Source organism: Eumetopias jubatus, unplaced genomic scaffold (assembly GCF_037043125.1).
Source record: "Eumetopias jubatus isolate StellerSeaLion01/CBP00866 unplaced genomic scaffold, mEumJub1_p1.0 scaffold_5, whole genome shotgun sequence".
NCBI classification, from domain to species: domain Eukaryota; kingdom Metazoa; phylum Chordata; class Mammalia; order Carnivora; family Otariidae; genus Eumetopias; species Eumetopias jubatus.
The window spans coordinates 46,243,862-46,268,496 of NW_028274811.1; the positions used below are offsets into that span (position 1 = coordinate 46,243,862).

General features: G+C 36.8%; 1 protein-coding gene across 2 annotated transcripts in view; it reads left to right on the forward strand.

The window, feature by feature from the left end:
- ZSWIM6 (zinc finger SWIM-type containing 6) overlaps nt 1-24,635 on the forward strand; it is a 190,057-nt gene that overhangs the window by 98,836 nt on the left and 66,586 nt on the right. For both annotated transcript variants that reach the window (XM_028123914.2, XM_028123913.2), the window contains exon 2: nt 22,851-23,207. In XM_028123914.2, the coding sequence (XP_027979715.2) occupies nt 22,851-23,207 (357 nt within the window). The remainder of the gene's footprint in view (nt 1-22,850; nt 23,208-24,635) is intronic.

The following is a 24,635-nucleotide window of genomic DNA, read 5'->3' on the forward strand; positions in this document are numbered from 1 at the left end:
ATCATTTACCTCTCTGCCAGCTTAGCCAAAAAGGCACAGAGATGGGCCAGGGTGCTGAACATTTTGGACTGACTGCTAAGCACTTCATTGGAATGAAAGAACACTTTCCTTTTTAAAACATTGTGTGTTCCAAATTGATATACCTCTACTGCTTAGAATTCTGAACCTAGTAGCACCCCATAAGCCTCTTGTCTTCTGACATCCTCAGCTGCTGCTTCATTTCCCTTCTCTGCTGCTCTTCTTGGATTATCTTTTCCACTCATTTTTCCCCTTCAGCAATTTGGTAGTATCAGGTGGGAGGAAAAATGGTGATTTTTCAAATTCTTCTATGCCCCATCTATGAAATGGGTATCGCTGAAGGCAGTGGACATGGATGGCTGTGGATGGTTTGAGTTTGACCCGTCAGCTTTCCCATTCTGCTGGGAAGGGGCGGGGGGGTGGCAGCAAATGGAGATCCATCCCAGAGACTTAAGTATTCTCACTTTGAACTGATTTCTCATTTGTATGATTTATTAAAAAAATAAATGGTATCACAAATAAAGGGTGCTAAAAAAGTATGCAGTCTACTGAATTGTCACCTTTAACACATTTTCCCTCAAGTGGGTTAATAAAGCCCTCTGACAGTTATAGGCTACTGTTGGTTTTTTTTTTTTTTATCACTTCCTGGTACTCTAATGGTTACACTTCTGTGAACTTTGAATGCTTGGCCTGCACAATCAGTTGATTATTATTGTTGTTACTAAATATTTACTGGACTCCAAAGTAGTAAATGGTATAGAAAGCAAATACTACCCTTATGTCATGAACTGAGAAAAAATGATTCATGAAGGTGATGCTTGAGCCAGGGATAAGCCAGCACTCAAGGGAGAAATAAATAAGGGCAGGGAGGAGGAACATCAGGAACATTTGCCATTGGTCATTTTGGGAACGCTTAAGTGGTGAGGTATATTTCTTAGAGCTATCTATAGTTTTACTTCATTCAATTGAGGTTTGTTTATTTAAAGATAATGTGGTTCCAAGAAGTCTGTTTCCAGGGACTATAGTTTGAAGCTTCTGTTACCTTAAAAGTATGTCTTGACTCCTTAAGACTTGCCGGCTGGCTGTTGTGCTTGTTGTCATTGTGATCAATAAAAACTGCTCTGATTTAGGAGTGATTTATCCTGAGTGTTAACTGCTTACAACTGCATGGAGGAGACAGTGGTTTGCATTTTGGCTCCTGCTCAGTTAGGGAAACTTGAGATTCCTTAGTCTTTTCAGAAAGCCTGACTAGGAAGCTGGCATCATGGCAGGAATGTTTTAGTTAGATTCAGGAAGTCAGGATACAAATGTTAGAGTAATTTAGATTGATAGACTAGATTATACGTGGTTTTTTTAAAATCCTAATTGTGCCTTATATTATAATCCTATTAATACATTAGTTAAAGTTGGTTCATATTTACCTGTAGTAAAGAGAAGTAATAAAACCTTCTATAAGTTCTTTTTTTTCTTTTAATTTCTCCAGTGAACTTAATTTTATAGTTTTTCAAAAACAAAATTTCACAATGTAATAAAATGCCCCCGTGAAAGGAAATGTGGTTTTTAAACTTCACCTTGGTTACTTTTGTACCCCCTGGGTGTTTGGGAATTTTTTCTTTTCGAACTTAGCTCTTGACCTTACAGCACAATTAAGTAAGTAATTATTTTCATGTGGAATCAAGTATTTCTCACTGAGTTAAGGATATAGTAAATTTAGACTGAGCTAACTTACATTGAAAAAATAGTTTAATGCTGACTAGAGTTAGCACTTTATTTGATAACTTACAGCTTAGGCTTGTCATAGTGATAGATTTTGGCCAGTCTTCTCTGCCGGAAATACTATATTTAGGTGTGGCTATTGAGCCTAGATCCACTTTAGTGTTTTGTATTTAGAACAAGCCTACTGTTTTTATTATTATTGGTCATGGAAATAATTAAAAAGTTGAAGGAAGTACCTTTATCTTGAATTTTTTATACTGTTATTTTATACCCAGATGTGATAACTAACCTGTGGTATTTACTATAGGAATCTAAAAAAAAACAAACCAATATTTAATTTTGAGAGCCTTTTATGAATAACTTGTGGCTTTTAGAAAATGAGATGCATAAAATATTTCAAAATCTGAAGATGTTTTAATCATAGTATGGAGTTAACTTTGGTCTGGTAATAAGGGAGATGAGAGTATTCAGAGTTATGTGCTGTTGCCCAAGTGGGTTTCTCTTAATTATCTTTTCTAGCATACACAAAGTTCTTATTTTTGTAGAGGGGAAAATACTTTATCCCAGAATGGTAATAGAGATAATGGGAACAGTTCTTTTAAATGGAGGAAGGGTAGATTTCTTAGTGTAACATTGAACTTCATTAACTAAACTTGCTTTACACTGTAGGCCTTGAAAGGGTGACATACTTTCTGCAATAGTTTTTAGAAATAACTATTTTCTAGATTCAGAAAATAAATGTAACCTTTTTAAAAAAGATTTACTTATTTATTTTAGATGGTGTGGGGAGGGGCAGAGAGGAGGGAAAGAGGGAATCTCCAGCAGACTCCGCTGAGCACCAAGCCTGATGCAGGGCCTGATCTCAAGACCCTGAGATCATGACCTGAGACGAAATCAAGAGTTGTACGTTTAACCGACTGAGCCAGCCAGGTGCCTCAAATGTTACTTTTAAGTTTGGAATTTGATAGAGTGAAAAATTATAGCACCTAATGAATTATGTTTAGTTGGCAGGCTCTTTTAAAAGGTAAAACTTAAAAAGATAAACTTCCTTCTAACCCCTTTTATAATTAAATGTGTAATATGAAAGAATATAATAGGTGTATGATTATAAAGCAAAACAATATATTTGTGTACCCACTAATCACCTTAAAATATAATATTACTGTTACCCTTTAGAGCCCTTTGTATATCCTTCTTGGACACCTTTACTTCACTTCCTACTTTCTACCTCCTGCAGAAGTTACCAGCACCCTGAATTCTGTATGAATCATTTCCTTTCCTTAATTTTTTTCCATTTGATATTCTGCCTATTTCTTTATACACCGTAACTTGCAGTTTTCAGTTTTCCTCTTTTAAAGTAGTACATTTTGAGATTCATCAAAACAGATTGTGATTGCATTTTCCCCAGAAATAGAATAAACAATCCTAAAATACATATAGAAGCACAAAAAAATCTTAAATAGCAAAAGCATTCTTGAGAAAGAAAAACAAAGCTGGAGGCATATCATGGTTCCTGATTTCAGACTATATTACAAAGTTACAGTAATCAAAATAGTATGGTATTGGCATAAAAGAAGGCACACTGATAAGTTGAACAGAATAGAGAGCCCAGAAATAAACTCATGCATATATGTTAGTAAATTAATGACAAAGGAGCCAAGAAAATGCAGTGGGGAAAGGATGGTGTCTTCAGAAAATGGTGTTGGGAAAATGGGACAGCCACATACAAAATAATGAAACTGGAACACTGTCTTACATCATACACAAAAATAAAATCTATCAAAGACTTTTGTGTAAGACCCGAAACCATAAAACTAGAAGAAAACATAGCGACAGTAAGCTCCTTGATGTTGGTTTTGGTGATGAGTTTTAGGATTTGACTCCAGAAGCAAAGACACCAAAAGCAAAAATAAACAAGTGGGACTACCTCAAACTACAGAGCTTTTGCACAGCAAAGGAAATCACTAACAAAATAAAAAAGGAACCTTTTAAATGAGAGAAAATATGCAAATCATATTTTCTGGTATTAAAATGATACAAAGAATTCATACAATTCAATAGGAGAAAAACCTGATTAAAAATGGGCAGATGGTATGAATAGACATTTTTTCCAAGAAGACATACGAATGGCTATCAAGTATATGGATGCTCAACATCACTAATTGTCAGGGAAATGCAAATCAAAACCACAATGAGATATCACCTCACATCTGTTAAAATAACAATTATCAAAAAGACAAAAATTGTTGGCAAGGATGTGGAGGAGAAAAGGGAACCCTCGTGCACTACTGGTAGGAATGTGAATTAGTGCAGCCACTATGGAAAACAGTATGGAGTTTAGTAAAAAATTTAAAAATAGAACTGTTGTATGATCCAGTAATTCCACTTCTGGGTATTTTTCCAAAGGAAATGAAAGCTAACTCAAAAAGATACATACCCTCATATTCACTGAAACACAATTTATGATAGCCAAGATGTGGAAACAACCCTAAGGGTCTTTCGATGGATGAATGGATAAAGAAACTATGGTACACACCACACACACACACACGCACGCACGCACACACACACACACACACACACACGGCATATTATTCAGTCATAAAAAACAGGGAAACCTTGCCATTTGTGATAACGTGAATGAACTTTGAGGGTATTGTGCTAAGTGAACTAAGAGAAAATCAAATATTGTATCTCTCTTATATGTGGAATCTAAAAAACAAACAAAAAACCAAGCTTGTAGATACAGAGAATACATTGGTAGTTGTCAGGTGTGGGGGTTGGGGTGGGGATTGAGCTAAATGGGTGAAGGGGGTGAAAAGGTACAAATCTCCACTTAGAAAATGATGGAGTCATGGGGATGTAATATGTAACATGCTGACTATGGTTAATAATACTGCATTGAGTATTTGAGAGTTGGTAGGAGAGTAGAACTTAAGAGTTATCATCACAAGAAAAAAAGTTTGTAACTATGTATGGTTAGTATGTTAACTGGACTTAACTGTGGCGATTGTTTTATAGTGTATACAAATATTGAATCGTTAGGTTTTACACCTACACCTGAAACTGATATATGTCAATTATACCTCAGTAAAAGAAAGAAAAAACTCAGATGTGATTGTAGTCCATTCATTTTCACGCTGTGTAGTATTGTACAATACGAGTATGTCACAACTTATTAATCTGCTGCTGATGGATATATAGATTGCCAGTTTTATATTACAAAGCTGCTTTGAACATTATTTCATGTCTCCAACTTACAAATGGGCACACATTTCTCTAGAGTCTTCCTACCCTTTCTCTTGGCATGAAAAGTCCTCTTAATCTTTAAATTGAAATATTAGGAATTTATATTAAAGTGGCTTAGATATTTGTGACCTGTTTGCTAGGATCTAGGTAATAACCATACTAAGTAACTATATCAAGTTTAGGGATTTTTTTTAACTTTTCTTTTTGAAATAAGTTCAGATTTACAGATAAGTTGGAAAGATAGTACAGAGAGTTCCCATTTGCTATTTACCCAGCCTCCCCTAATGTTAATATCTTACATAACCCTGCTACTTTTATCACAACTAAAAGATTAACATTGGTACAGTACTTTTAAGTAGAGAGTTGATTCAGATTTTTCCAGCATTTCTACTAACATCCTTTTCCTCTTTGAGAATCTAGTCCAGGATACCATAATGCTTTTATTCATCATGTTTCCTTCATCCCCCTAATCTATAACAGTTTATTGGTCTTTCCCTGTCTTTCATGACCCTGCCACTTTTAAAGAGTACTGGGCAGGTACTTTTGTAGAATGTCCCTCAGTTTGATTGTTTGGTGCTTTTCTCATGATCAGATAGAGGCTGTGCATTTTTTGCAAGAATATCACAGAATATCACAGAAGTAATAGTGTTACACACTTACCGCATCACTTCGGGGGGTAGATTGATATCCACATGACTTATTATTGGTCATGCTAACCTTGATCATTGCTTAAGGTGATATCTGACTCGTTTGTCCACTATAAAGCCAGGGTTTTTTTTTTAAATATATTTTATTTATTTTATTTTTGAGAGAGAGGAGGGCGGGGGGGAAGGGGCAGAGGGAGAAAGAGAGAATCTCAAGCAGAGTGAACACGGAGCCTGACGTGGGTCTCGATCTCAAGACCCTGAGATTATGACCTGAGCTGAAACCTGAGCTGAAACCAAGAGTCAGACGCTTAACTGACTGAGCCACTCAGGTGCCCCTAAAGCCACTTAGGTGGCTTTGTAATGAAAAGCTTTGCTTTTCATTACAAAGAAGTCACTAAAATCCAGGCCACATTCAAAAGGAAGAGAATTAAGCTCCACCTACTGGAGGGAGGAGTATCAAAGAATTTGTAGATATATGCTAAAACCACCACAGTTATGTCTGGAGGGGAGATACTTTGAAGTTGTGCAAATATTTTGTTTCTTTTTAAAGCTTTACCCACTAATTTTATCATTGTCAGTGTATCATGCCTGCACCAAATATTACTGGAGTTGTTCTAAGTATGGTTTTTATTTCCTTCAGATTTCTTCTGTAAAGAAGATGTGTCCCTTCTCCATTTATTTATTCATTCAATAATTTATATCAGTATGGACTAATACTTATTTTATTGAGTTATATAATCTAATGTTATTTATTTTGTTGCTCAAACAGTTGCAACCTGGCTAAGTGGACTCTTTCAGGATGGGACAGTTCCCCTCAGTTTTTTCTAAGCACTTCCTTTCTGGCACTATTAGTATTTTCTTCATCCTGGGCCTAGAATCAGCTATTTTTCCAAGAAGCTTTGCTTCCTTTTATTGGAGAATGGTATTTAGAAACCAAGATCTGGGTGTGCCTAGTTTTCTTTAAAAAAGGTGTTTATCTTAGAAATCATAGCTTTCTTATGTTATTAATGTATGTTTATCTAAAAAGTCATTTTTTTCTGAGACAAAGTGAGATTTGTGTGGTGACGGGTGGATAAGTTCACTGTCATTACTATTGGCAGTAGTGATCAAAGTAACCAGACATGTTATTACGGCATGTGTTTCTAGTAATGAGAAGTTCTTTTAGAATTTACCTTTTTGAGCTTAGTGGCACTTTTATGGAAAACTTGAAAAGGTGCTGTATTTGTTTTCTCTAATTATTATTTTCTCTCAGGGACACAATTGAGAACAAACAAGGACGAAAGGTGGGCTTTTGAAGCTACTAAGCTAAATCCACCAATATCCCCAGACTCAAGCTTAGGTACTTAACTCACAGTAGAAAACGTCAGGCCTGTATTCAGAGGTCATTTACTCTTAACTTACGCACAGCTCTAAAAACAATGATTATCTAGTTTCCAAACTCCTAGAGGATGTAAACCAGCATTTTAGAAGAACTGGGGGTGGGGGGGAATGCAGCTATTAAGCAAAATGTCAGCATAAGAAAGGGGCGCCTGACTTCTGCAAAGAAGGAGAGAGAAAAAGAGGCCAGCAGGGCAGTTGCTCTTAGCTCTTCAGCTAAAGGGCCAATAACCCAGCTGAGCAAGGCCTTGAGGGCATTATTGGAAGGACATAGTACAGTAAATGTTGTTCATGAAGATAACCTTGAGCCATCAAGCAAGTGTTAAATTAGATTTTTTAAAAAGGTTTATTTATTTATTTTGAGAGACTGAGAATGAGAGAGAGAGAGAGAGAGAGAGAGAGAGAGCGAGAGCACATGAGAGGGGGGAGGGTCAGAGGGAGAAGCAGACTCCCCTCCAAGCAGGGAGCCCGATGCGGGACTGGATCCCAGGACTCCAGGATCATGACCTGAGCCGGAGGCAGTCGCTTAACCGACTGAGCCACCCAGGTGCCCTAAATTAGATTTTTTGATACTGTTCAGGGAGTTTAGGAAGTGTTGATACATTTTTGAAAGATTTTCATCAACCTGGTAAAATGAAAATGCTGCCTTAGGGAATAAACCTTCCTTTCCTCAGTTTTTCCAGCTGAACCTTTTGTTCTGAGAAATTATTAAGAGCCAAAGTTTTTGAGCATATAGAACTACTGTTTTAGTGGGGTCATGAGCATGAAAATTAGATACTCATTTAATCCAATTATGCCATAGTTTAGTCTTCTAATTTTAAGGTATCAACCTTTCATTTCTGATTTTCTCCCTTAAACGTGCATTATATCATTAAGTATGGCTGTCATTTTTACATCAGGAGAATTCAGTTTCTTGGGAAGATTTAATGTGTCAGAGGCATTCTCAAAAAGAATGTTTAAATACAATTTTTATATATTTATTTATGAAAAATCCCCAAAATTTGAGGAAGAATCATCAAAGATAATAAAGTGGGATTCTTTAGTGTTTTAGAAGATATTTTAAAGCTAATATTTCTCTGGCTTGCCTAAATTTTTCATTTTCTTGTTTAACAAAATGCTGAATTTTGATATGTTAAAAAAAAAAGTCAACTTAGACTTGTGCACCTGGAAGACTTGTAGAGCTGTCTCCAAAGGAAGAAACTTTCTTGGCTCAGAGTAACTGCAGATATCCCCAGTTTGTTTATAAGTGGTCCAGGTGGAGTATGGGGTTGCTGGGGAATATAGCTGACCCAGAAGAGATTCTCTTAGCCTTTTCAAAAGGGAGTAAAGGATGAGAGAATGAGGCAAGGTACAAATGTGTTTAGCAGAGGTTTAAAGTGTGGAAAGAATTTGAAAGAACAAGTGTTAGGAGAGGGAGAGAAATGAAGGAGGACCAGGTAGACTAGTAAAAGATACCCCTGTAGCTATCATTTATCATGTCTTTACTCCTCTATTTTACAGTCCTAACATCTGTAGGTTTCTGAAGCAGGGAAATAGATTTCTGTTGGAGATGAGACATTTTACAATTTCTCACTACCTTTCTACTTGAAAAAGGCAAATTTATTTCAACTTTAAATAGCAGCGTTTATACTCTGTCAGGGAAGTTAGTTTGAATTATGATGGAACATTTGTTAAGCTAATATATTTGATCTACAAACATAAGGCCATTTGCCTTTGCCTCAAAATTCCAGAATTTGAAAACCGCCGCGTAGTTTATTCCTCAGGTTTTTTGTTTTTGTTTTATACTGTGGAGTTTCCTTTGACAATATATCCAATATATTTGTATTTTAGGTAGCTTTTATAAACATATTAATTCTGATTTATTAAAGTAGTTTTTATAAACATTAATTCTGATTGATTAAAGAACTAGACCATGTACCTTTTGAGTGGTCTCTTATGGTGTTGAAGTATTATACTTTTGTCTGCATTTAATATATGCCTTGTTTGAGTTTTATGGTATAATAGAGTTGTCATCAGTCATTGGATCATATACATGATGTCTGTTTTTTCTCATTATTTTTCCCCTTTAATCCCCACTAAAAACCTCTTCTAGAATTATTCTTGTTTCCTCATTTGATGCCCAGTATTATATGGGCTGTATTTAAATTTGAAGTCCCCTATTTTCATGAATGGGTAATATAGCCTCTTGATCCTGGGTAGGTTTGGTTGCCTCCAAGTAAGTGGATACTTGTATGGGTATTCCAGTTGCTTCTAAATGTCTTAAAAAATAAACCAAATAATACGTATTAAATAAAATTAAATTCTAAAAAAAAAAAACCAAGTCCCTGAAAGTCCATTGTAAACCAAAGAAAAAAATAATTTGAGGCAAAAGTTTGGATTTTCATGAGCTATTTTGAATGTGAGTATACATATTTTGAATGTGAGTGTGTGTGTGTGTGTGTGTGTGTGTGTGTGTGTATAGGTTAGACTCTGAAGTTTAGAATTTGAGGGTCTATAAAGAGATCTACAAGGATGCCCTTAAACTAAATAAATGAAGAAAATAGATCTTGAACTCTGAAACACTTAGCATAATTTTTTGCATATTTTGGGGAAACATCTATTACCCTTTTTTTAGATTCTCCAAGGATGGGTAATCCCCCCCTCAAGAAGGTAAGGGACACTGATCTAGTCCTTTAGCCTCTTTTTACAGATATGAAAATGAGGCTAATGACTGAAGGTCAAATAGCTAATTAGTAGCAGAGCTGGGATTAAAACTCATGTCTCTTTCCCAGGTCACTTCTTATTCCATTATACTTAGACACATTTTGATTCTGAAACACACATTAATCCGGTATATACATAATTGGTACTTAATTAGCACCCTTTAATATTTGAAGCCATTTGGGTTTACATTTCTTGTTTAAAATGGATGGTATTCAAAAATTTGGCACAGGAGTTCTGTTTTCTATTTTAAATTATTAATTTAAAAAAATCCTAATGTTTGATAACATAAGATCATATTATTCATAAACTGTTTTATTTAACAGTTATTTGATGTTGAGAGGAAAACTGTGGTTGGAGCTCTGAGCCAATACCTGTATTTTTCTGATTCTTTCTATAATGTTAACCAATACTACATCCAACAGAAATGTTCTCTTCGTCTCAAATGGAATCTGTTCATTTATATCATAAGCAGTTTGTTTTCAGAAGAAATAAATACAACCAAGTTGTTATTTAAAATAGTGTATATTTATTATTAGTGGCGCTTTTGTGAGATTTTGAAAAAGTCATACTTAAACAGGGTAATTATCTATAGTAAGAATTTAATTCTCACTAACTACTTCTTCACATATGCTTCCTGTGTGATAAGGCACATAGATAATTTGTTTTCAGACTTTGCTATCTTGCAGCTTTTCACACCAGAGCAATTCGGCATAGGGTATTCAGATTTAATTTAACCTTTCTACTAAATAAAGTTTTTACTTCTTCATTTATTTATTCGCCTACTCAATACTGAGTGTGTGATATATGCCAGGCGCTGTTCTACGTACTTAGGAGTGCCATCAGGATCTTAACAGCCCCTCCTTCTTAGGATACCATGTACTGTTTCTTTGTATTATGGAATAAACTCTAATGCAGGATTTGCATGTTAGACTCTTTCAGGTCCTCTCTCAAACAGATATTTGAGCTTTGCACTCATGTTTCTAGGATTTGGAGGTAAAATATTGTAAACACTTTCTTGACCATTAGGGGTTGAGAGTGTCTGGTATTCTGGTTCATTGAATATTAATCGATACTTCTAGTTGAGAAAATGCCAGATGAACTTTTAACTGTAAGTGTGGTGCAATAACAAAGTTGGTGTGCTTTCTTCTGTATTGCCTTATAAGAAGACTGACTTTCAACATTAGGCTTACTTTTCCCAATAAATAATTGGTTCTTTAATAGTAGAAGGGGAATATTGTTGATGAGACATCTCCAGCCTTTGAGCCACTCACATCTAAGTTGGTTTAAACTCCTGGAGAAAAGTCACAAAAACCTGTCAATTGGCTCATGTTGATTTATGATTTTAAACTTTCAATTGAGCCTTTAGTTAAGCAGTCCAACTGCTCACCTTAAATTATGTGGTTTTTTTTTTTTTTCTTTTTTTCTTTTCCTATAGCTGTTCTAGACCTGGTACTACCATTCTTTAAAGTTCTAGTAAATAGTGGTGCCTGGGTGGTTCAGACTCTTGGTTTCTGCTCAGGTTGTGATCTTAGGGTTGTGACATCAAGCCCCGAGTTGGGCTCTGTGCTCAGTGCAGAGTTTGCTTAAGACTCTCTCTCCCTCTCTCTTGCCCCTTCCCTGCTGTGCTCACACTCTCTCCCTCTCTCTCTTTCTCTCTCTCTAAAATAAACCTTTAAAAAAAGTAAAGTTCTAGTAAATAAAGTTCAGTAGGACTCCATTTAATGTGTTAGTTCTTAGAGCTGTTACCATTCTGAGGTGCATTCTCAGTCTCCAGAAGGGTGGTGCTGGATGCAACTTAATCCAAACTTCTATGACATTATGGAACACCACCCTCCCCCCTCTCCTTTTGGTGAATACCTGTTAACATATATAGAACTCACTTTGGGAAATGGGGGTCTGTACTGTTTTTCTTCTTACTTATTTCTAAATACAGCCTTGATCTGACTTCTTGGCTATCAATGGCCCAATAATCCAGTGAATTCTCAGAACTGGAGCCCATGTGTTATTCATGGAGACTTCTCTGGAGACTTGTACATTGCCTATTACCAAGTTAGGGGATTAGGGAAGTGATTGTTGAATGGTATAGCCACTCATGTTCATAATTAATGGATGGGAAGGGAAAGAATACTGCTGTTTAGGTGGTGAAGGCAGACAAGATGATCTGATGCATTTGTTTCATGTCATCTTTAATGGGCTTTCATGTTTCTTTATTTTTCTATATCTTATACATTTTATATAAACTTTATATTTATGCAATCATAGAATTTTTTAGATTAGATTTAGATTTTAGATATAGAACACAAAAAGCTATCATGCCTTAAGAATATCAGTTGTAGGGGCACCTGGGTGGCTCAGATGGTTAAGTGTCTGCCTTCAGCTCAGGTCATGATCCCAGGTCCTGGGATCGAGCCCCACATCTGGTTCCCAGCTCAGCGGGAAGTCTGCTTCTCCCTCTCCCTCTGCCTCCACGCTGCTCATGCTCTCTCTCTATATCTCTCTATCTCAAATGAACAAATAAAATCTTAGAAAAGAATATCAGTTGTAGGCAGATGGTTACAACTTGCATAGATAAAAATTGTTTACTTTTATATTGAATTTCAGAGTTTTAAAAAATTCTCCCCACATGCCAGTGTTGTATGTCTTATACATAACTGCAGCAATAATGGTATTTATCCTTTTTCTCTCTCCTTCCCTGAGCCATAGCTTCGACGTGCTTTGAGAAGACCGTTTCTTCAACTTAGCAGCCAGGGCAAGTCAAAGGTCTTGTGTGAGTGAGTGTGGCAACTACCATCCTTCATCTTGTCATGAATGCTCTCCATTACTACCTTCCTAAGTTTCTATAAATCGTCTAATATATTTTCCTTATTTAATGCTTGAGAAAAGAAAAAAGAACAAGAAATAAGATACGAAGCAACTTTCCCATGGGGCTGACATTAGATAATGGCTGAGATTAGAACCAGGAGCCCAATCTCTCTCTGCCTTGTTTACCTTGAGTGCTGTAATCCATCTTCTTTGCAAAGTGGATGAACCATGGGAGGGCTGGGCATCCATGGGTTAAAGAGAGCTTTGGAGTGTCCTGTTGGTAAAATAGGCTGGGCTGGACAGTGGGGCAAAGCCTCACTGATGATGATGTCAGTGTTTACACTTGGTGTGTGGTCATTACCAGGCTTCCAGAACATGTGTTAGACATCATTTATATGGCAGACTTTTTCCTCAAGAAGACTTTGAGCACCTTTTTGATTTTACTAAAAGCAATTTTGTATCTCTTAAGTAATTTGTATTCACTGTAGAAACTTTAGGAAAAGCATTTCCCCCACAGCAACCAAAACAAGGAAAAAAAAACCATCTGTAATCACACTGAGCCAGGATATGAGTAGGGATATCTTAGTAAATTTCATCTACGTTCTGAACAGGTGACCGGTCTCTTTGCTTCTGTTTTATTACTGTGTGCTTAAGGAAAAAAATGTACCACTTAGCCAAGGTATAAACGCCATCTACTCACTGTTCTTAAAGATATACACATGGAACAGAGAGGATTTTCTTCTTAGCCGGATCTCCATATACAGGGAAATAACAATACTTACAGCTCTGGCAAGCCTAGTGTTCCTTGGGATTCTTGGAAGAGAGCGGAAGCTCTAACTTCACTCTGCTCATCCCTAGGCCATAAATTAACCGGGAATGAAAAGCTGTGGTCACTTTTTCTTCCACATTAAGAACTGCAAGTTCCCTTACGGTTACATCCAACTTTAAATTAGTCTCCAGCTCAGAGACAAGATGGACTGAGCTGTGGAAGTAATTTTATATACATTGACACGGAAGCCAAACATTAGGGATAAAAAAGGTGTTATACATTTTGGAGGAGAGATCTTCAAAGGTAGGAGTGAAAAATTGCTTATTGAAACTAGAAGTTACTTTGAGACAAACTTGAGTCTTCTAATTTACCTTCTTTCTTCCCCTGTTTGGAATCAAATCACATTTTAAGAATGTGCTATGTAAAATGTGGACAAATTTTTAAAAATGATAGTTCCCTTAATTTGGAAATACGAATATATTAGAGTAGAATTACTACAATAACAACTTTTGTCCATTATTGTAATGGAAATGCTAGCATGCTCCTGAGAGCTTGGCATTTTCAACAGCTTGCACACTCTCGCCAAAGGGCTAGGGTTTTAGTACACATGTTGGAAATGCCACGCTTCCGAGAGCATTACGTTTCCATTACAATAATGATGATAGCAGGCATTCCATACAAGGAATCCTTGTGGTGGTTAACACACATTGTCAGTTCTCCTTAGAGCAGTTCTGGAAGATAGGTATTATTAATCCCTTTTAATAGGTGAGAAAATCAAGGCTAAGTGACTTGTCTGAGGTTATTTAATGCAGATGTGTTGGAATTGGAAGGAAATTCTAAAGTCCTACCTCACCTTGTATTATCCTGTATGTTCAGTTGCCTCTGACTTTTTCATAAAGGCAAAAAATATGTTACTAAACTAGTTGCCATTATTTTTTTCATTAATTCGTTGTTTTGAATACACAAAGAATCATCAATTATGAGGAATCCATAGGACATTGTGAAACAATCTCTTTGTAAAAGTAAATACTCTGTTTTTTAATTTTTAAATTTTAACTTAGATTTTGAATGAAGCCTTTTCTTAAAGTAGGATGGTATAGCTATAAGTGTTAACAATTATGATAGTACATTTTTTATTACTGTGGAATTTTTTTGTTTATTTTTCTTTCTTAATGCTGAGACCAGTTTAATATCCCATACCTGACTTCGTGGAATGGGGAGCATATAGGTTACATAATAAGCTAGAAATGGTCTACATTCTTCATATCAGAAGATATATATTTTTTTCTGCTCTGTTTACTTCGTTCATGTAAGTGTACTTTGACTAGAAAAGACTTGTTTAGGCTGTAATTCTAATCATCTCCATCATTGGTTCCCTGGGCCAGCAGCAGCAGCATCACTTGGGATCATAGAATGGGGCCTAGCAATCTGTAGTACAACAAGTTCTCCAGGTGATTCTGATGCACATTCCAGTTCAAGAAGCCCCATTCTATATGTTCCACATACCAAGAGCCTAAGAGGATTTGTGCATTCTTTCATCTAACAAATGCTTCTTGAGTGTGTGCTTCAGGGTAGTCATCTGTGATGGAAATGCCATAGATCTCTGCTGTCTTACATGATGTCACAGACCTCTGTTGCTAGCTTAAGTCAGTATAAGAGGGGAGTGGGCTCTAAAGAGATAACTATTAGTTAAGTTTAAAGTATCCTGGGCTTGAGGCCAAAGCTTTTAGTTATTTGTGACTTCTGCAGGACAGGGCAAGCATTGCTTGGAAGAGCCCCATCACTTCCTTCATTTGACACAGTTAAAAGGGCCTGGCCCGTTCCAGGAGCTGTTTTGGATCTTTGGGCTACAGAAATGAAAGACAGTGCTCTGCCTTCAAGGGTCTTAAACCTTAACACTCTATACTGTCTGGATCTGTTAGTTTGCCTCCCTTCATCCTTTTGGATCATATGTGTTGGTGTGGAGAGTTTTTACATGTGCAGATTTATCATTTAGATTATAGAAACCCATGTTCCTAACATTTCTTCAGAGCCCTCCTTATTAATTCAGAGTGTCTTCTACCACTACCTCTCAGAGAACCTCAGCTTGTAAAAAGGGGAGCATGATCATAGCCTACTTTGGAAGGTTGGTTGTGAGAGCTAAGTGTGTCCTAGTCTGGGCCTTAGGCATTAGGAATTGGTTAGGGCCAAGATGTGGGGTCTCATGTTGGGATTGAGGGCTCAGGCCCAGAGCTTCAGGGTGTGGGTGGAGGATTTTGACCACTGAAGCCTGCATTCTCCCCTCCTTGGTCTGAGCATACTTCTCCTTACCTCTTGGCTCTGGTAAACAGAACTAGTCTCTAGAGTTTCTCTTTTACCTTCCGCTCCTAAAGCAAACAGCCAAGCATTTCTAAAGGTTGTTTGGCTGTAAGCAACAACAGGAAATAAACAGGTGAAAAGGATTTTCTGTCTCCTCCTTGATCTAGGCCTGGACCCTGGTAAGTAAGACAAAGGTGTGTAGAAGTGCTAAGAGTTGGTGTTTGGACACCAAAGGGCTCTAATAAACTTAATTTGTACTTCAGAAGTTGAAGACCCAGGTGAGAGACCAAGTGGGGGAGGGGAAGAGGAGGAATCACTGAGCTGGAGGGGTGGCAATGGGAGTACTGGGGGCTATGCAAATGGCGCAAGGGAGCCTGTTGGATAGGGCCTTTAAGAGTGGAAGGCTAGAACTACTTTGCTTATATTAGAAAAGGTTAGGACCCAAGGAAGTAGAATTTAGAAGATTTGACAAATAATGAAAATTCCTAAGCACCATGCAGCTTTACAGTTGTGCAAATAAGTCAAATTCTCCCTAATGTGTTTACCACCCCGCAGCCCCTTCCATTCTGAGGCTAGACAATGGTGGTTTCCCTCAAATATGCATGTTAAAATACAGAAATGCATTCTGGAAAATTACTTATGTGCTTCAAGATTTGGCATGACAAGGAATGATGTGATTGTTTTTTTTTTTAATTTAGTGCATTCTCAAAGTAATGCTCCTTCTGGGTGCTTATTGCAGGTAGCTAAATGAATGGATAAGTGTTTTTTCTTCAGAAATAATTTTAAACAACTATCGCCATTCATATCTACTAACACAGTTATTGTGATCATATGGATCCTTATATGAAATGGTGCAAGAATATACATTAACTAGAAAATAAAACTGATACTGAACAGAATGCCGCTGGGAACTCTTGGTTGGACCCATCCAGTGCATGCTCCGTAAATTTTTATGTTGTTTATGTGGTGTGCTGTAGTTTACAGTCTGGTCTTTGCATTAATTTGCCATTGTCTTTCTCTCAACTATTAATGAAGTGTAGGAGTGATTCCATCCCAGACCGACATTTTTAAGGTGAACTTAAAATTAAAGCTTTTCCTTTAAAAAAATAATTTTTCTGAAAAGACGGAAACTGCTTCGTTAGTGATTGCCAGCAAAATCGCCTAATGTTTCTCTATAAGCTGTTTAAGCTTAGTATTCTAAATTAGGGCTAGAGAATTTAATTAGCCAGCTTAGAGGATGCAGTCTAATTTAGGTTTTTCCCTTTGAGAAAATTCTGTAGTTGAAGAAGGAATATCATATTTTAGACAAGTTGGGTTTTGAGTTGTTTAGTGCCTCCATCTTGGGCTCTTGATCTCATCTGTACTACAGATCTGGAAATTGTATTTGATTGGAATTAATTTTTTTTGCTTTTAAACTGATAATTGCAACATGGCATGTTGTTGGATTGTGTGTGGTGTGTATCAGACTTAGGAAAGGTGAAAGGTGTTTGGAGGCAATGATTAACTCCTGTTTTATCAAGGACACATAATCAGATATTAGTTACTCTGCATTTAGCCAATATAATGGGTTTAGTCAACCAATGAATACTTTGTTATGAGACAGTTAAGTGTTAACACTTTTGCATTTTTAGACTTAGCTTAAAAAAAAAATACAGAAAAACCTCTCATAACCCTTACCATCCTTTCAGCCATAACATTACATTGCCTTGGTTTCTGCCTTTAATTTCCCCAGGGGTTCTTTTTATTTAGGAAAAGGGTGAAAGATGTATTTGTGTAAGTACTATACCAATGCTTATGTTAAATTCTTTTTCAACAAAGAATATGTTACTTGAGCGCCTCATGCACAGGGTGCATATTTTTCTGAAAAGAATGTACCCTGAAAGTAGTTTTTAGTGTGTATTTATTTATTTCATGTCTGCCAGTTTATTTTAGCTTAGAAATTTTCTAATGCTTTGAATTTGTAACCGTTTTTCAGTTAACTGAGTATAAGTACACAGACACACACACACAGACACACACACACAGACACACACACACACACACACACACACACACACAAAATAGCCAAACTTTAGAAATTCTTTGTGTATTTTAAAACAGTTGTCTTTCCAGTCTGGTATCACGTATCTCCTAGTCCCCTTTAAAATGCAACAGAAATTCAACTTTAGATAGGAAAAATCACCTTTCAAGGAAAGTTCATTTTAGCATATCAGTGATGGAGTAAATGTTTGCTTTCTAGAAACTTTAATTAATCCTTGTTGATGTGAGATTAATGTAGATGATATGAATATGTGTTCATGGGTGAGAAATTTGCCCCTTCAGTATTTCTCTGCTGAGTCTTATTCACTACTGACCTGGTGTAAGATCCAAGTGCAAATAATGCCATTTGAAAGATGATTTGGTGAAGAGGATTTATTTTTTCCATTTTTTAGCAGCACATTTTATAATTGCAGTTTTTTGTCTTTCTGATCTCATTCTTAATGATTGAGGATCCCACAAGTCCTTTTCTTATGAGGATTAGGCCTATTGATATTTACTGTTTGAAATTAAAGCTGAGAAAAAATAGCAACTATTCACTAAATAACAGTAATAAAGTTAATATACCTTTAATAATAAAGAGCATACCTTTATGAAAAAAATAACTGTAGCCCCCAAACAAAAGATATTTTAGTGGAAAAGGTGACATTGTATTACATTTTTGAAAATCTTTGCAATGTCTGTCTTTGTGGCAGAGAGCTGGATTTTCCTGTCTCTGTGTTCATTCTGTTGTGATATCACACATCCTGTAGCTTCTGGAAAATTAAATGTATGCTTGTGAGGGAGAGTTTAAAAGGTCAGAGATGTCTAGGTAGTATTGTGGAAAAAAAATTGATCTTTTAGACCCTGTGAAAGAGTTTTGGGGACCCTGTGGGTATGTCCCTGGGCCACATTTTGAGAATCACTGCATTATAACATTTTAGAAATACGTAGGGGTACTAAAACAAAATAAATCTCTCCCCTATTGTTTTCTGGTTTCTCTGTGTATAAAGTAACACTCATTCACAAAATTAACTGTGTGTTGGTAGAACATAATAAGAAAATGGGGAAAGAAAGCTGGATTAAACAAAGGTGTAACTGACTGAAGATTTTTGGTTTTGTTGTCAAATAGCATCGATCCCTGTAGTGTCATCCACCTCACTTAGCTCAAACATCCTCTGTGGCCACGCTTGTTTTATAAGCCATTTCTCAAGTGAGACCTCCGCCCCCCTTTCCAAGATTCCAGTAGCAAAGATTAAAAAAAAGTGTTGCAGATGAAGGGAATGTGTCCAACACCCCTCCCCTATTTCTCCAGCTGGGAAGGGAAGGAAAGAGAAATAAAATTTAACGAGCACTTTTACTATGTGCCAGGTGCTTTACATATGTTATTTCATTTAAATCCCCAGAACAACCCAAGGAGGTGTTTCTAGCCCCATTTCACAAACGAATAGAGCAAGACTCAGAGAGGTTAAGTAACATGTCCAGAGCACACAGCATTTAAATGAGAGAGCCTGATGGGAATCAAAATGTCTCTACTGCCAAAGCTTCCACATGCTGTGCCTTGGTTTCTGCTTTGTTTTTCTTCAGGTCTGCAGATTGAGAATGTGAATACTAACGTTTTATTGGGCTCACTGATAAAACATGGTGGTGATGAAACAATTTGCCCTGTGAGGTTTGCTCTTATGGGATTAACTGTCTTTGACAGATTGTATTTTGTAAAGTCAAAGAAAAAAAGGTTTGTGTAATTTTTTCAGTTTTAGTTCTTTGAAAATTAATTGCCCGTGTTTTACTATGGAGTGCAGAATTGCCCCTTTCTTTGTCCTCAGTTCTGTCATACAGAACAGTTAACTATACCAGAAAGAGATTTTGTATTTGCAATTCTAAAACAATGGGTCATCAGGGTTTGTCAGAACTCCAGAAAGGCAAAATCCATTCTTAGGAGCATTATTTTGTTTCAGGTCGCCCACTCCCTAAGAGACAAGACCAGCTGTGGGTAGGGAGTAAGGGCTGGAGAAAGGATGGCTTATGTAGCTGTCTAGGGATTGTTGAGGGAGGAGTATTCTCCTTGTTTCTTTTGCAGGTGCTCTGGCATGATTCAAAACCATTCTGAGGGTGAGCTGGGATTTCAAAGAAGGTTTCTCACAAGATTGAAATGAGACCTGCTGGAGTTCCTGTATACTGACTCAGTATTGCATAGTCTTATAAAGTAATATACCAGCTCTCACTCATATGTGTGTTGTAATTTTCCTGTATTTCAAATAAAGCCAGTCACCTCTAGCAACATCAGCCATCCCAACCTAAAAGTAAGATGGGGAAACCCACAAACACATAAGCCTCAGAGTATTGAATAGCTGCCACAAAACTAGTCAAATTAGAGGCGCAGCTGGCCTGAGGGCAAAGAGTTTTTTATGAAAAAGACTAGCTGTATAAGAGAGGAGACCTTGTGATGGCTAATAGTGGAGAAAAGTAACAAAAAACCTGCTTAAAAAATACTGTCACCTGCAGTTGACTGTTACAGGGAGTGTTGCCCCCCTCATTTGGTAACACCAGATGGTCAGCTGATTAGGGTGGCAGGGTAGAACTTACAACATTTAGAAATCTTTCTAAGAAAAATGGTTGGAATTTTTAAAGGAGTTTGGGTACTTGAAAGATAATCTAGAATTGTTTTGAAAATGAACATTCATGAAATGTCTTAATCTTTGATATCAGATTAATGAAGTGTTACTCTGTGAGACATGTATATGTTCATGTGTGCTCTCATATATCTCTTGACTTAAATTGTTTTGGAAGTCACAATATTTTATAGTTTGCTTTTTAAAAGACTATGAGAATAGTAAATATTTGTTGTAATGGAATTGAATAATGAGTTTTACCTTTGACATAATTTCATGATAGCAGCATTGAATATACTTTACTTCTTTCTGACTTATACAGCTGAAACGGTTTTCTGTAAAACTGTTTGAGGGATTCATCACTTTTCTTAAGGGCCTCTTCTTCGGTAGTTAAATCGGTCTGTTTTGAAGTATGCATTATGTTATACCCTTACAGACTAAATGCTAACTAGTCTAACTCTTGGATCTTCAATTGTCTTGGCTTTGCCTGTGATTGGAGAAGTTCTCTATCACTTTCACGGAGAGACAAAGATGGTGACTTTGGTGGACTAGGAGAGATATAGTAGTGTTAAGCTGGGAAGGATCAATTTTATAAATGGTCGGTTTATGGTAAGTCTTTCCCCATAGTGATAACTGGTTTCTTTGTACACATATATGTATGTGACAGGTGGAAAATGTTGAGATCCCTCGCACTAAACGTACAGAATATACTTGAGAACTTTCTGAGTTGTCTCTTACGATCCATTTTTTTTTCTGTCTTAATCTGTGCCTGTCCCATGGATTTTAAATTACTCTATGCTTATAGTACATCTGGTACATAATGTAAGTTTGCCCTTATTATTCTTCACTTTTGAAATTTTCTTGGGTGTTTACTTTTTCTGTGACTTTTTCCTCATGGGAAAAAACGTTAAAAATTTTCTAAACTATGATTTTACATCACTATCTTTAATTGTTGTATTCAAAAAACTTCTTGACTGAAAGAGATAAAGGAGAGTGGAATATTCATTCTGAAACAGATAATCTCTTTGTAAGAAAAACAAAGGTTATCATATTACAATTCTCTGAATTTCTTATGAAGTTTAATAGTAACTCTAGGGATTGTTCTTTTTAAATTGATTAATTTGGTAAAAATTATTACCACACATTTCTCTTTCCACTATGTTACTAAATATGAATTATTAGGATGAAATTATATTACTCTGAAAGATTTCTTTTGAGTAGTGAGTAGTATTTCTTCCAACTCTCTGGCCTGATTATCATCCCTTAGGGAAGACAGTAAGTAGGGTTCAGGTACCTCACATGTGAATTTTAAGCATCATCTGGCTGTCATTCTCATGTCCTATGTCTGCCATCCGTCCCAGATTTCCCACATGGTAAAGATCTTTCTCTTTGTGAATGAAGACAGTGTCCTGCTCAATGAACTTTATTCAAGTAGCACAGATAGTGGAAAGCTGAAAGAGAGCCAGAGGCTTCATTTTAGAGCTTGGGTTTCTGTCAGGTACCCCAAATCTTGAGGTAGATCAGTGTCCAGGAGGTTCCCAAAGTGATCTCCTGAAGGTTTAGCCCTTACCTCTGAATTTGGCTGTCAGAGAAAGAAGGTGGAACTGAGTGGATGTGCCCCCCCCCAAAAAAAATTAGGATTAGCTTTCCACATATTTATAGAGACGTAGGGAGGAGGTTTTGTCCCCTGGCCACACAGGCCAGGACTGACTGATGGCAGTGTGCTGGGAGGCAATTTTCAAAAGGCTGTGAGCTCTTCCTATGGCTGTCCAAGGGTTGGAGGGAATTGTTGCTTGTGTGGGGTGCATGTTTCATGTCTGGACCATTATAAACAGTGGCCGCATGGCCTATTGGTCAGGGAGGGTGTGGAGGATTTGTGTGTAGTTCCAAGTTTAAGTTGTAAGGCCCCTTTCCACTTGGCGATTTTGTGTGCTTGCGTGTTTGTGTGTGTGTGTAAGTTTATTTGACAACCTTACATCTGTATCAGCTCGTGAGCTACTTAGACTGTGGTATGTATGAGATCTGGTGGGCTTTGCAGTTCCATCAGTAGACATTGCTAATGGACCTTGCTGTATTGGGGCATATGTCATGCATGTTACATAAAGGATTATTCAGTAAAAAAATTTATCTGGTCAATGTGTGTGAAAGACCCACCCCAGAGTTGCATTGTTGTTTGGAAGATGCTAGTGGCCGCCTGGAGTAAAGGTGGGGGGAAGGGGGGGAGTTTTTTGAGCAGAAGACCAAGCTGGCCTACTCTACTTTGAAAAGTTTAAAAAAGAAAAGGAAGAAAACCACTGATTTTTGTCAGGTATGCCACAGATTCAGAGTAATTATGGCTTATGAGTGCTGTGATCTAACAACTTCCTGTCAGTGTGATGGCGGCATATTGCTATAAGTGGTTTTGTATGGCTGCGTGAAATACTTCAGCATATCTGTTGAATACCATTTCTTTTTTTACCTGTAAGACGTGGAGAAGGGGAGGTGCGGAGGATGTTTGAGTAGCCTGAATGTTTTTACTTGAAAATAAAAACTGTCATATTTTTTTCTTGCAGCTGTCAAGTACTATGCATTTCAAAGAATTAGAAATACGTCATAGCATCTGAAGGCAGCAGCTAAACTCTCTCTTCCCTTTCTCTCACACAGGTTTCCACTTGAGTGGCACAGTGACAGAACCTGCAATACAGTCGGAGCCAGAAACTGTTTGCAACGTGGCCATCAGCTTTGATCGTTGCAAGATTACCTCAGTGACCTGCAGCTGTGGAAACAAGGACATATTTTATTGTGCTCATGTTGTGGCACTGTCTTTATACCGCATCCGCAAGCCAGATCAGGTCAAATTGCATCTTCCCATTTCAGAGACTCTCTTTCAAATGAATAGAGACCAACTACAAAAGTTTGTACAGTATTTGATCACAGTGCACCACACAGAAGTTTTGCCAACTGCTCAGAAATTAGCAGATGAAATTCTTTCCCAGAATTCAGAAATCAACCAAGTTCATGGTGAGTTATAGACATCATTCTGTAGGTTTCTTCTCTTACTCTTTTTCATTTATAAATTCAGTTCTTCTGCATAAAAATGAATTAAATGTGAATTTAGGTCATCAGCATTGCTCTTAAGTAGCCAAGAGAGATTTTTAAATTATTTTTATTACTGAAGTATAGTTGACATACTGAGATTTTTAAGTTTAGTTTTGCATCCTAAAACATTTCTTTTGAAGTGTTTTGTGTGTTCTACTAGATACCAAGCCTTTTGTGCTCAGAAAAAGTTGTCATTTATTAAAGCTTGTCTCTTACTTTTTCATTTGGGAAAATTTCATCAAATATTAGATACTAGTTATGGAAAACACGTACTTGGTCATTTAATTCACCTTTGTCAGATTTTATCAGTAAATTGACTTGTGCACACTGAATTTTTTTTCATTTTCTTTTAAAATTTATTTTCCAAAGCAGGACATTTCTTTCTTTTCCTCCCTCTTTCCCTCCCTTCTTCCTTCCTTCCTTCCTTCCTCTCTCACTCACTCTCTCTCTGTTTCTTCTCCTTTCCTTCCTTTTTTTAGAGAGGGGGAGAGAGAGAGGGCCAGACAGAGGTAGAGGGAAAGAATCTTAAGCAGACTCCACACCCAGCACAGAGCCTGACGTGGGGCTCAATCTCACAACCCTGATATCATGGCCTAAGCTGAAATCAAGAGTCAGACACTTAACTAACGGAGCCACCCAGGCACTCCCAAAGCAGTACATTTCTGACAGGATGCCTCATAGTAAGAAAATAAATTATTCTTAGAGAAATATTACAACTTGTTCAGAGAGAATTTAGGAGATGACTATCATTGTGTATAAGAAATCTCAAAAATGGTTTCTTGTGGATTTTTATACACGGAACATTATCTCATTTATTTGTAAACGCATTTATCAGCTGCTTATTTTGTGCATTGCAAATACATTGACTTATAAGAATATATGTGCAAATTGTCAGAAATACATCCACCTCCTATTTCATGGGGTATGTTAACACAGGATAAATAATACGGTTAAATTATAGGTTGCTGTGCTTTAAAAACATTTAGACATAATTTTAAAAATATTTAAAATATGTTAAAGAATGTAACACAATCTTGACTAAGCAGCTCTTGGGCCTAACATTTTTACATTTCTTTGGTTATATCGATGAGATATAGGACCAGTCACTCAATTCTATATTTTTTGAGGTTTCTTCAAAGTCATTTATTACTTTGGTGAATATAAATGTTTAAGGAAAGCAAGTTTAAGGTTATTCCTTGAAAACTTTGAAAATTGTGAGATAAAACATACAGAAAAGTGCATAAAATATGAACGTGTAGATTAATAAAGTGAACCAACACCCATCTCCCAGAAATAGACTATTCTCAGCACTTGAGAGAGTTCCATATGTCCCCTCTCTGTCACAAGCTC